Raw genomic sequence first — 13,812 nt, forward strand, 5'->3', positions numbered from 1 at the left:
TTTACCGTTGTACCATTCCCCCAGCCTGATAAACCCCTTCCTGCTTTGCTTGCAGCTGATCAAAGAGAAGCTATTAGACCTGCTTGGCAAAGAAGAGGACGAAGGAAGCCACGATGAGAATGTGGTAAGAGCATCTCGCGGGTGGAAGGTTGATTTGCAACTCGGGCTTGTCCAGACCACATGACACCAGATATGGGGACCAGGGCCAGGGGAGTGTGCCTCCCCACACACCTTCCCAAAGCTTGTGACAACCTGTCAGCTCCCAAACCCCAGGCCACTGTGACAGAGCCTTGAGTCTCTCTCTCCCTGAGACACCCCAGAGCCTAACAGGAAGCCGTGGATGCTGTGGATATCAGGAGGTACTTCTAAGGCTAGGTCCTGCCTGCCCAATCCAGCTTCTCCCAGGCCATAGGCTACTCCCCTCGTTGTGTGGCCTTGGGAGAACCAGAGAGGTTCTGTGGAGGTCTGCTCCCTTATTCCCCGGGGTTGCAAAGTGCAAGCTGGGACGTCCCTGGTACTCTATTCCACTTGATTGAAGGGGACACAGGGTGTGGGGCCCTATGAAGAAGGTAGTGACATCATACCCAGAATAACTACTGACTACTATAAGCCTGCTACGTGTCAGGCACTGTGCTACGTGCCTTGAGAGTGCCGTGGCATTTCAGCCGTACAGTCACCCTCAAGAAAGGTCTATTTTTATCTCCATTTTGTATTTGAGGCAGTTGGAGCCCAGAGGCCAAGGTCACACAGCTGGTGATATCAGAGCTGGACACACAAGACCCCCTGACCACTGTCCTCCGCCTCGCTTTCCTAGAGCCAGAGAGACAGCCCCTCTCATAGCTGTCCATTCTCCTTCCCACACTCAGTCCCCTCCTGGGCTCCAGGCTCGGCTGTCTGGTACAGGTATCACTGGTTCCATTTCCGTTCTGGACACTGTTTCTCTACCCATGTCCTAGGCTAAACATCTCCCATTGATTCAGGCCCCTGCAGCCTCTGTTTGAACCCGAGACAGCTTCTGTTGCAGAGGGCAGTGTGAAAGGGGCCCAGGCTCTGAACTGAGCTGACCTGGCTGGATCCCAGGTCCCTGCTCCTTAGCTGTGTACCTGGGGACAAGATACCCACCTCCTTGCCTCCCTGAGCCTCTGCCTCATCACAGGGACCTGGGGTGTCATTTGGAGCAGCCTGTAAAGCAGTCAGTGTTGCCTAGTTTATAGTAAGTGCTCAGCAAGTGCAGATTTCCCCCCTCACACACACCCCCTTCCCTCCTGCCTTCAAATGTCTCAGAGTCATAGCCTCCCCTCTGTCCCTTCCCCCTTCCCCAGCACCATCCTCATCAGGTCTCCCCCAGATTCTTGGCACAGCCTCCTGGCTAGTCTCTCTGCTCCTATCCCTCCCAGGCCCCCACCCGCCGTAGCCCAGAGCAGCCTGGGAATCTCCCTGAAGAGTCAGCCATCTCAGCCGTACCCTGCTTGAGGACCCAGGACGACTTTTCCCTGGGGCTAGCCTAACCCTAAGGTCCTCTGGGAAGCTGTGACCAGCTCTGGTTCTGGCTGTCGAGGGGCCTCAGCCCTCGCAACTTGGCCTCAGCAGTTGCCACACCCTGCCCCAGGACTAGCCACAGGTGGAACCCCCTCACCCTAGGTAGATCCCAAAGGAGGCCCTCCAAAATGGGGGACATCCAGCCCCAAAGCTAGGCACCACTCAGATGTAGCTTCAGGTAGCACCTCAGGGGACCTCTAAGGGAGAAGGTCAAGCAAGCTGCTAAACCTCATCACCAAGAAACCCTGTGCCCACCCCGCTGGCCACCTAGGTGGGCAATGGTGAGAATGATGGAGGCAGAGGGGCCTTTTCAGCCTCATGCCTCCAGATGGCAACCCAGTGCATGGGATGTCTGGGGCGGGAGGAGCAGTGCCCCAGAAGAACACCCACGTGGGGAGAACAGTCCCCCAGGCTGCCAATAGCATTGTGATGAATTTTTGCTGAATAAACATAAGCACCTTCCCCTCCCCTCCAGAGCACTTGTGACACGATGCCAAACCACTCTGAAACCATCAGCCACACTGTGAACGTACCCATGCAGACAGCCCTGGGAGCCTTGGAGGAGATCGCCTGCTGACAGCCCTCGGACCGCCCAGCACCCCACCAACAGACCTTGAGGCCCAAGACCCAGGACTGGGGACAGCAGGCTCAGGCGGGATGGCCCCTGATGACAGAAAGAAGCAAGAGCCCCCTATGCACACATAGCAAACAATCTGCCAAAACCTCGCTACAGCCACGTCTGACGGGACGTGTCCTCGGGCCCTGCCGTGCATTTCTCTTAGGAGAAATGCATCACACGCTGGAACCGTCCGAGAACCAACCTGCCATCACATCTCACTGCCAGATGTACAAAGCACCTGCATGCTCAGACTTCTCATGGCGCCACCTCCACATCTGTCTCTGTACATGACACTCCTCCGTGCAGTTTCCAGCAGCCACTCTGCAGCCGTGCAGTGGGACCAGGTTCCGGCCCCAAAGTCACCACGAGGCCACCCTGGATTCATAACTGCACCATCAAGAGGGAAACCGCAGAACTGTCGACTACGTCCGGTCCTTGTGTCGTTTGTAAAGGTTCTTAACCTGTCCACAAACCCCTTTCCCCCGCGAGCTGGCCCACAGGGTGACCAGGGCCAACCCCCTCCCGTCCCAGTGCCTGTGATAGAGGCACGATGGCCTGGGTGACTGACTCCAGTACTCATCTGCGGTACCCACGTCGTCCCGCTCCCCCTGTGACATGGCTTGTACAGTCTGATTCTGTTTTCGTTGGTGGGGAGGGGCTTTCATTGTTTGTCTGTCAGAGACCTGTTTTGTTTCGTTTTCTGATTTTTTGGTTTTGATGTTCCGAGGTTTGGTTTGGTTTGGTTGTTCCATTTTCCCTGGCGTTTATTTATTTGTGCTTCCGATCATGGTCATATTAAAAGCTGGTCTTGTGGAAGTGGCTGAGTGGTTTCTGCCTTTCCCCCACACTCAGGCCTCTTTCCCTGAGGGGCTTAGGGAAGGGCCAGGCCTGACAAGTCAAAAACCACAGAGTATAGACGAGGATCAAGTTTTATGCAACAACACTTACCTTTGCAAAAGGTATATTCTATTCTAACTCTTTAAAAACTGTTGATCGCAACCTTGCAAATGACTTCATGACCCATGAATCGGTCACAGCCCACGGTCTGAATGACACTGCCCTGGACCATAGACACGTGGCGTGAAGAGGGGGAGGCAGAGAATGCTGCCCAGACCTGAAAACCACAAAAGAGGCCTTCACGTCCCTCTGCCCTTCTGTCTTCTGTCCTGATTCCTACTGACCCCGTCAGTGAACTTGGGCTGGACACGGGCCCCAGGGTGGCTACTCTCCGACACACCAGCCTTTCTGGTGTGCACCCCACCCTGCCTGCACCCCACCTCCTCACCTGCAGGAAACAGACCTGCTTGCCCCTGCAGAGGTCACATTTGCGTTCTGCCTTGCTCCCCATGAGGGGATGTTCAGATGGGAAAGGGGGTTGGGGGCGGGGGTGCCTGTAGTGAGGAGGGGGTCTGCTCTTTCTGTGGTAAAAGAGGGCTTCCTTTTCAGGCAGAATCCTTGTCCTCACTGCATCATGTTAATTCCACAGGCTCAGTTCCTGTAGCCTAACTTGACTCCCCCTACTATTCCCCATCCCCCACTCCAACTCAAAGTCTCCCCCACAGCCTTGAAGACAGGTCTAATGTGTGCCTTATGCTCAAACACAGATGCACAAAAGCGGGGGCTAGACTGGGGCTCAGGGTTCCAATCCCTGCTCTGCCATCCAATCTCTCTCTCTCTCTCTCTCTCTCTCTCCCCCCACCCCCTACTTCCCCCCTCTCTCCTTGCCCAACCCATTAACACAAAGAAAAGTTACTTACCCAGTGTGACCAGTTGAAAAGAGCATCATACCAGGAGTTAGGATCCCGACCCCACGCCTTGTTCTCTCAGGAATCCACATTTCTTCACCATTCCAGCTTCTAAAGGCTACCTACCCACAATCCTTGGCTCCTGGCGTCTTCCTCCTCATTCAAAGCCAGCAATGGTGGATTGAGTCCTTCTTACATCATACAGCAATGACCTCCCAGAGTCACATGTCCCTCTAACTTATCTTTCCTCTCCTGCTTTCCTCTTCCATTTTTCAAGGACCCTTGTGATTACCGTATTTGCCGGCGTATAAGACGATTTTTTGGCCCTGAAAAATATGCCTCCAAGTGGGGGGTCATCTTATACGCCAGGTACACTTCAGATAGACTGCCCATAGTGCTTGCCCCGTGCCATAGTGGCCTCCCGATGCCCGCCCACTTCATTCCACATACCATTCAGGCATCAGCAGCGCTGCTGGGTGTATGCTCGGCTGTTATGCGATTTTGCTGTTATGCGATTTTACCACACTCGCAAAATCGCACACAGCTGATCATATAACAAATTCTGTATTTTGAGTGGAAATGTTAGGGGGTCGTCTTATACGCCGAGTCGTCTTATACGCCGGCAAATACGGTAGATTGGGCCCACTCAGTAATCCAGAATAACTTTCCCATCTCAAGATTAACTTAATCACATCTTCAAAATCCGTTTTGCCATGTGAAGTAACGTATTCACAGTCTCCAGAACCAGGATGCAGGCATCTTTGGGGCGCATTACTCTGCCTACCACAGGCCCTTTGGACTTATAATCTACTGTCCTCATTTTCCAAAAGAGCAGACCCAAAAAGGGAGGGAAGGGACTTGCCTAGGGTCACCCCGTAGGTTAGTGGCAATGCCAAAGTGATACCCCCAAGCTCCCAAGGTCACAATTCCACTTGTAAGCCCACTTAAAGCAAGAAGGACTGAGAGCAATCATTTTTCCAGGCTTTGCCAGGGCATGGAAGTTCCTTTCCTGGGACGAACTAGCTCCTCACTACTTCAGGCCGGAAAACGTCCTGCTGGTGCCTAGACTGCCAGATGCAAAAGAGCAGGGAGCGTCCTTAGACACTTCCATCAGGGACAGGAGCCCAATGAAATGGAATCTAATGGATGCTTCTGCCTTCTTCCAGTTTAACGATTTCATACATTTTTTTAAATCCATAGATTAAGTTGCAATTTGAACTGCTCCATTGGATTTCTGACTCCCTTTTCAAAAAAAAAAAAAAAAAAGAACTTCAAATCAGTTTGGGATGGAGCAAAGAATATTCTAACAGGTTTGAATTGCTTCTTGCCTCACATATGTATGTGCCTCTTCTGATTTGGGGATCCTGGCATTGTGCATCTTGGAGCAGGTCTACAAACTTAACCTGTTTAAAGAAAACAAGGCAGGAAATTCCAGAGAGCCAATCAATAGCCAGCCACTGATTATTATTGACTGGTTGTTAACCAAACACATTGTCGTCTGCCTAAATTCCTGGAAGTGGTGGGGTGTATTTTTTTTCTTATCATCATTTCAAACAAGGAGCCATCTTCTTAGTGAAGACCTGGAGAGGTTTGGTAGACAGAGGAGATGTGGGGATGTGTCATGTTTTCGAGAGTGGCCCAAATGATGACACGAAGGCCAGCAGTCTAGAACGATCACGGCCCATACCACAAGGTTGAATTATCAGTGACCTCAAAGGGCGAGATCAATAAGTCAATTAACCAAGAAAATAATGGTGCATGACCTCAGAAACAGAATTATTGGAGTCTGCTGCAGCTAGGGAGCAAAAAGAGAAAGCATTTCTATGAGTAGCCATCCCAGGATGGAGCTGGCTGCTTACATGCCATTGCTTTGTCGTTTTGGCAGAGAGAGTCTGGCGTTCTTTTATTTTCCTCTTTCCAATTTGCAGCTGATTTTGTAAGAGCCTTAACCGTAAACACGCCTTGTGAGAAAGCGTCCAGAGGGTGTCTGGAGAAAGGTGCTTGGTGAGCTGGGAAGGAGGCAGTCAGAGACAGGCCCTGCACAGAGGGGTGATCCTGGTGGGTAGCGCTTCCCTCAGGGTAAAGCTCAGCTCAGCCTACCTGAGTCTAGAGGCCCAAAAAGAGACCTGGGGCCTCTTCCTCCACACGCTCACAGATTGCTATCTGGTTTTGAGAAAGAACCAAACTCAGAGCAGAGGTAAGGACCTCCAGAAAATGCCAGTGAGCATGCTCCTCTGTTACAGAGAAGCAAGGGAGGCTGAAGGGGCCAAGGAATTTGCTTCCACGGGGGATATGTGGCCAGCCCTGATCCACATGGAGCTAAGCAGACCCTAAGCTGCACAGAACATGCTCCCTGGCATAGTTGGGAAGGGAGCGGGGCAATGAGGGGAGGAGAAACTCATGAAGAACAGATTCACCATCATTCAACTCCTATTGATCACCTGCCTATCATGTGCCAGGCACTTGCCCTTGAGGAATTTATCATCTGAGCAGGCAATACTGACAAGTAAACAGATGACTAGGAAAGATGAATTGGAGTTTGGCAGTGGAAGGAGAGTGAGAGAGCAGCCTATGCAAAGCTAGGAGGGTGGGTGCTAGACAAAGCCCAGTTCAGGGGACTGCACGTGGGTCTAGGGGGCCCGAGCATAGCCGTGAAAGGGGAAAGTGTCCAAAATGACCATTGAGAGATAAACAGGGGCCAAAGGATGGAGGGCCTGGCTCCCACGCTGAGGGATGTATCGTGGCTAAAGTCCTCAAGCTCCTTCCTCTGTGCCCCAAGTGTCCAGGAGGGTACTTCTCAAGCCAAGTGTTGATTGATTTAGCCAATGGCTTTCTCCCCACACATCTGAGATCCCTGGCACGCGGAATCATTATGTGCATGCATTTGTCTATTCCTAAAGCTAATAGGCTGAGTGTGTTTGGGGTCATGAAACAGGTCAGTGGGAACCACCCAGCCTGAGGACAGGGGAGAGGGGGAGAATTTCTTACTAATTCAATTTAACAGTCAGTGAAACCTCCACTCGTTGGCTTTGCAAGAACAAAGAAATAGGGAGGCAAAGGCTTTGGACAGAGTCAAAATACTGTATTTCTAACCCATTCCTGCAGTAAACTGTACGTATAACTTTAGACAATGTAATTCATTTCTCTGGGCTTACGTTACATTTCCTCCTCTATACAAGGAGAGGGGGTAGAAAATGAACAGAGAATGTCTTTGGTGCCCAACTCTAACAGTCCTTGAGTCTTAAGTTGAGAATGGGTGTCAGGTATCTAAGCAGATATTTAACTTACTGCTCAGAGCCTCTATTACCCATCGATGTGATGGATATGATGATCTTTCATTTTCTGGGTTGTTATGAGAATTAAATAAGCTAAGACATACACTTTCTGTAAAACATTGATTCTTGATCTTGTTGAGATCATTGGTTTGGATTAAAAATAAGGTGAAAGCTATGAACTGTCTCCCGGGGGACGGGGCCGGGGGGCGGGGGGAGAAGCTCACGGTCACATAGATATACATGAAATTTGCCTACGAATTTAAGAGGGTTACGGAGCTTCAGAACCCATCCCCTAGTTACATGCTGGGTAAAGCCACCCTGGTCTAGAAGTGTTAAACTGCCCTCCAGAAGACTCCCACAGTTCCACAGAGAGCAGCCCACATTCCTTCTCCTGAGATGACATAATGACCGCCATTTTTTAGTTTACAGGAGGGGATAGAAAATAAACAACAGCTAGGATTTGATCAATTTCAAGTTTTTTCTCCCATAACTTTTTTTAAACATTTGGCACCGGCTGCAATGTGTGTACTGGAGAGTTCTCGCAGATGGCAAAATGAATGAGCAAGCAGAAAATGGATATGAACAGAGAACCTTGGAGCTGTGATTTCATAAAATTATCTTATGCATGTGGCGATTCTGGGGGCTGAGGAGACCTGCATACAGAGAAAGCAACTGTTGCATCGCTTTGCAAACATCCCTGGGGCCTGGTTCTTAAGGAATGGGAGCACCGCGCCCACTGCAGGCAGGAAATGCACGCGTAATGTTCTCTGGCCGCCCGTTGAGCCCCCAGACACACACCACTGTTGACATTTCATTCATTTCTGAGTCAAACTGCAATGATGCTTTTGTTTAAAAATAAACTAAAACCCACCTCTGATAATGGATGTGAGCGATGCCTTGGGATGGGGAACTTAGACCGCTAGCCTCCTGGAAGCTGCCCTCCACGCTGTGTCTCTGAAGGGAGTGGCTCATTTGGCTAACTTATCGCCATTATGGACCATTTGTCTTCAGTGTAATTCAGACTTCACGGCTTCTTTTCAAAAGGAATTATATCCAAGTTAAAATAGACCCAACAGAAAGTGATTGGTGGGCACCAAAGCATACCCAGCTGAACCCACTTTAGAGGGAGGAGGATAAAGAAACCGTTGGGGGACGGGCGGGGGGAACAGAGGAAGAAAGTGCTGGAAGACTTCCCAGCACCAGGCAGGGTCTCTGTCCAGACTCCGTCACTCCACAAGTGTTTTCTGTGTGCCCAATCTGTAGCAGGCACAGTGCTAGGCACTGGGGGTTTGTAGACCAAGAAGACACAGTCTCGGGGAGCTCAGAGTCTCATCAGGCAGAAGTGGGCAACAGGAGAACCTTAGCAGAGAGAGCTACAAGGGAGGGAGCTACCCGAGGGTCTGTCTGCCAGGCTGAGGAGGCAGAGCAGGTTTTGGCTGAAGCCTGCAGAGATGGGTGGAAGTTGCCTGGCAGGCAGGTTTACAGAGGAGATAACTGAGCAAAGGCTTGGAGGCAGAGAAGAACTTGGGGAGGTCGGAGAAGTCACTCTGAGTGGGTAAAATTGACACTCGATCTGACTGAGGAGAAAGGAATAGCCACTCACGGAACTGAGGAAATGGCGTTCCAGGAAGACAACGGCCAGGCGGGAAGCCCCTGTGGCGAAGACAAGCTTGGTGCATGGAAGGAGAGTGTCTGTTCGCTGGAGCGTAATGAGCAAGAGGAAGAATGATAGGTGGTGGTGAAAGGCACGAAGCAGCATGGTTTCGCTCAGGGAACTAAATTCGTGGATACACACCAGCTCGAGCAAAAGTTTCTGAGCAGTTGAGACACGACTCTGTATGAGCCTGGGTCGTGAAAGAACTTGTGTACCAAGTCAAGGAACTTGGACTTGAACTTCAGAAAAGCCGTTGGGACCCGGATGCCAGTGACTAACAAGGTGGAAAGCTCACTCTGAGCGGGGAGGTGAGATAGCAAGGGATGCCCTTATGAGGCCATGGCGATGGTCCTAGGAAAACAGTGAGGGGGCTTGATTTAAAGCAGAGGTATATGGGCTGGAACAGAAGGACGTTTCAAGAGATATTAAACAGGTAAAATAGACAGGACGTAGTGACTAATGGAACGCGGGGTCAGAGTATGACATGGAAGCAGGGAGACTCCAGGACGTAGCCTGGTTACTCTCACCAACCTGAGAACTTCACTTGGGAATCGGGACTTCCAGAGGGAACTACAGACCGTTCATCTCTCGTACACAGGCTTTGGCCAGGGCACTCTGCCTCGGATACTCCTCTTCCATCTCCACCTGCTCCTGGTCAGCCTCCCAGCCCAGGCCCCCAGGATCCCTTGTCCAGGCCTGACCCCTGCCAGCACCTCTTGGAGGGGCCCCGAAGCTATAGTGTCAGCCCAGAGCCTCCACGTCTTTTTAATAACTCTCCCTTGGATTCCCAGGGCCTCACTCCACCTACTCCTGGGCGAATGGGACCCAGGGGAACAATCAGGAGTTTGCAGGCAACAGAAGTCCGAAGTACAGTTGAAGTAGAGGGTACAAATCATACAAAGATGGTGGGCCCTGGGTCTCCAGCCAGGTGAGGGAGAGAGACGAGAACCACCTCTCATCACAGTACAGTGACTACAAGCACACATGGAGTTACATATGTTGACCTTCGTGCAAATGTATCTCCTCTGAGCCTCTGTTTCCTTATTTGTAGAATGAGAATAATAATGGTACCTCCATCCCAGTCATTGTTCTAAGATCTAAACTAGATAATGCATGGCGCACAGTAGGCACACAATGTTTGCTTTAATAGTAAAAAGAGAGCAGTGTCCACATTAATGAGAATGGATCCACCAATCGTTGATCTCCCCCAAGTGCAGACCCCCGGAAGGATCTGGCCTTTCGTCACTGTCCACTTGTATAAGCAGCCCTCAAATTTTATCATCATCTTGACTTGGAGGCAAGCATTCCACTGGGATGCAGAGCCAGGAGCCAGGGTGAGACACAAGATGGAGACGGGAGTGGCCCACCACCAGACCAGCAGTGGGAGGAAACTGGCCTGCTTCACCACTTGTGACACTCAACCACCCCTCTGGTATTTGCTGATCAGTGGCATTCGGAGACGGCAGGTTGGTGTGGAGGGCTGGTCGGCATTGTAGGCTCCTCTTCTCCCTGGGCGTCACCAGCCATGCCTCAATCAACTGTTCAGTACGTGCAGGGTTCTCTGAGGCCTTTCCCGAAGAATCTCCAATCTGAACTCAGGGCTTGGCCTCTCAGACATCACTGCAGTTGCTGCTCCTGCCACCACATCCACAGTGACCCCGAGACTCTGCCCACCTTCCCTCCACAGAGGCAGTTCATCCCAAGGGGCTGGAGACACTGAACTCTAGGTTTATAGGAGACAGTGCTGCCTCCGTCTGAGCTCCCCGCATATTGAGGAAGATGGAGAACTGCATTTTGCTGGCTGAAAGCCACCTGTGCCCTCCACCCCATGCTCCAGCCTCCCAGCCAGTATGCAACAGCATGCATGGTGGCTTCCAAACCCCGGATGTGACAGCCACATCACTATCAGTGGCACCCACTAGAGGGCACTGGAGAGCAGGGTTAGAACCCTAGCTGAAGCCCCTGGTGGCAGTCACCCATCACTGCACCACTCCTTGGGCCGCTCCCAGTGTGCTGGCAGTTATCAGCTAGAGAGGACCAAGGCACCCTGGCCACCTCTGCAACCAAAGCCACTTGAAATAAGTATTCCAAGTACCCTCCCAAACAAGCTAGAGGTATACAACACCAGACCCAAGTAGGGTTGCCAGATAAAACATAGGACACCTAGCTAAATTTGACTTTCAAGTATACAACAACATTTTTTATTTTATTTTATTGGGAAACAGTGTGTTTTTCCAGGACCCATCAGCTCCAGGTCAAGTAGTTGTTTCAATCTAGTTGTGGAGGGCACACCTCAGTGGTCCACGTGGGGATCGAACCAGCAACCTTGGTGTTATGAGCACTGCACTCTAACCACCTGAGCTACCTGGCCACCCCAACAAATCATGTTTTAATATAAGTGTGTCCCATACAATATTGGGGACATGTTCATAATAAAATTTTTGTTGTGTAACCAAAATTCAGATTTAACTCAGGCATTCTGTTTTTGTTACCGTTGTTGGGTTTTTTTTGGTTTGTTTTTGTTTTTTACTAAATCTGGCAAACCTAGATGCAGGTAAATGGTCTAGGAAATTCTGCCAGGTGTGGTGAAGAGAGGCACTGGCCTCGCGCCTGCCCCTCCCCCCACCTCTGCCTCCAGGAATAGCTGCAAGCCTTCCATGGTAAGCTTTTTGGAGCCCACCTGAAGCCCAGCCCAGGTGCATAGGTGAAGAAACCCTGAGATGCTCTAGCTCTAACCTGCCACCTGGAAGCACAGTGATAGCTGAGACCCACACTTACTTTTAACTATACTTTATTAGCTGGCTTGTCTTCCCACGCCTGGTTCAGGAGCCAAACCGCATTTCCCAGCCTGCCATGCGCAGCCCGGTCCATCCCAAGAGGACCCTAGGAGTCACAGCCATCCACCCAGTCTCTGAGGTCCTTGCCCTGGCAGTGCTGCCTCCAGGCCTCCCTGAGGATGGGGGATGGGGAGAGACCAAATCAGCTGCAGCCTTCAGTCTCTGCTCAGAGAACAGGAAGGAGGTAAGGCCTCCAGACCAGAAGTGAGGTGAGGAAAGGGGCTAGCGAGGAAAAGAGAGAAAATTAAGCTGCGTTAACTAACAAAGAACCCACTAAAAGTAAAAAAAAAAGAAAAGAAAAGAAAGAAAGATAATGGCTCTTAAAAAGTCATCTGTCTAGCTTTCTTATTTAACCAATAGAGATACATAGTAATTTAATCAAATCTACTGTCCACTCAGAAGTCAGTGGCAAAGGACTGGGGTCCTGGGGTCCCGAGCCCCAGTCCAATGCTCTTTTCCTACATTGATATTTCTGCCGACAGTGATGCTCCCCCTTCCACGAGTACAGCCCTTTACAGTTTTCAAAGCACTGTCTCATCCACCACCGATTTATCTGCCCCACCCCAGCAGCCCTAGATATTACATGTCCTATATTCCAAATGAAAACCAGACTGAGATGCACAATTACTTGACCAAGGTCTACAGCTAGTAAATGACAGAGCTGCACACACATCCAATTCTCCTGGGTCTTTCAAGTGTTGTGCCCATAGTTGATAAACTCTTTCAGGATCATTGCCTTGCTCCAGCGTCACATGGGTATCTTGAGGAAGATAAGCAAGATCCTGGGGTCCCAAGTTCCCAGGGGTTCCAACTTGGATAACTAGTGTCCTCCATGATGCCAATGGCGGAAAGCCCAATGACCAGGAGTGCCCCTAAGGACCGCTAGTGCTTTATCAACCAAGAGTGAGTGACTGGCCTCTTCCTACTTCCATTGGACTGTGAGACCCTTGAGGGCAAACACTTGGGTCTCAGCCATCTGTGAAGCTCAGCACCCAGCACAGAGCCTGGCACAGGTGAGTTCTCGATGCGTGCGCGTGGAAAGATTAAACGGCACGGTTTCCACCTTCTGGGGTCACTGCTTATCAGCCTGGATCACCTCTAAGGGGTACCACAAATTTCCTCCCAGTGTACAAAAGTGAGTTGTCCTTTGATTTACTCCACAAGGACCTGTTTCTACCATCCCAGCTGGTGACCCCAAAGCCTCAAGCTCTTGGATTCCTGCCTGAGCTTGCATTCACCCTCCCTGATTTTATACATGTGCATTATGTCCTGCTGAGCCTGCCTCACTCCAGATTCAATTCTTAGGGCTTCAACTGCTCTCAAACCAACATGTCTCCAAAGCTGTGGCCATTGTCAAGACCCATCTCAGACCTTGTCTCTGTTCACAATCATTTTCATCTCCTCCTCTCCCTCACCTATCCCCTGTCCCTAGTCCTCCTCCATGGCCCCTTACACCCAACCCTCCTCCCATCCATCATCCATGCAACTGGCCGAGTCCAGACCTTATATCTCTCTAGACTCCTGCAAAGTCACCCCACTGGTCCCCGCTGCCTCTAGTCTCTCCCTAGACATTTCATGCCTTTCAAATTACTTCACCAGCCGTGTCACTATCACACCTGTCCATGGTTCTGGTTGCACCAGCCAACGAGAGTATTTCACCTTCCCCGCATTCTTCCCCCTGTGGGTGTCTCATCCAGAAATGTGAATAAAAGGAGGTTGGAGACTAAGTGAAACTCTCATCAGAAGAGGCTGAAAACCTGCTGCGCTCCTGTCTCGGAGGTGCCTCAGTGAACCAAAGATCTAGTCTAATGCCCATCGATGCTCATCCAACTCCCCTGCCTGTAAGGATGGCTTCCCACCTTGTGAGAAGGGGGTGGAAAAAGAGAAGGCTGACAGGGTCAGGGTCTGGAGCGCCCACCCTGCTTCAGGAGGGGAATAGAGTATTTGATCTGTTGTGCATCGTGGGCATTTATATAAAAGTTTGTTTCGACAAAGATACCACAGTTAAAAAAAGAAAAGAAAAGAAAAGAAAAAGGCTTATTAGGCCCAGATCTAGTGGACCCGTAGGCAGGGGAAGCTTGGAAGAGCCATGACCTCCGGTGAATTGCTTCTCCTCCCTGAAACTCAGTGCATTGTCTGTGAA

At 50.8% G+C, this 13,812-nt stretch overlaps 2 protein-coding genes across 2 annotated transcripts in view; one reads left to right on the forward strand and one right to left on the reverse strand.

Moving 5' to 3' along the window:
- Nucleotides 1-2,974, forward strand: part of ASIC2 (acid sensing ion channel subunit 2) — a 296,973-nt gene extending 293,999 nt beyond the window's left edge. The window contains exons 9-10 of the mRNA XM_019646949.1: nucleotides 56-124; nucleotides 2,015-2,974. Coding sequence (XP_019502494.1) covers nucleotides 56-124; nucleotides 2,015-2,116 — 171 coding nt within the window. The 3' untranslated portion in view covers nucleotides 2,117-2,974. The remainder of the gene's footprint in view (nucleotides 1-55; nucleotides 125-2,014) is intronic.
- Nucleotides 2,975-11,503: 8,529 nt separating this feature from the next.
- SPACA3 (sperm acrosome associated 3) overlaps nucleotides 11,504-13,812 on the reverse strand; it is a 4,355-nt gene continuing 2,046 nt past the window's right edge. Inside the window, exon 4 of the mRNA XM_019646983.1 lies at nucleotides 11,504-11,782. Within this exon, the coding sequence (XP_019502528.1) occupies nucleotides 11,716-11,782 (67 nt within the window). The 3' untranslated portion in view covers nucleotides 11,504-11,715. The remainder of the gene's footprint in view (nucleotides 11,783-13,812) is intronic.

This window comes from Hipposideros armiger, unplaced genomic scaffold (assembly GCF_001890085.2).
Source record: "Hipposideros armiger isolate ML-2016 unplaced genomic scaffold, ASM189008v1 scaffold_108, whole genome shotgun sequence".
NCBI classification, from domain to species: Eukaryota; Metazoa; Chordata; class Mammalia; order Chiroptera; family Hipposideridae; genus Hipposideros; species Hipposideros armiger.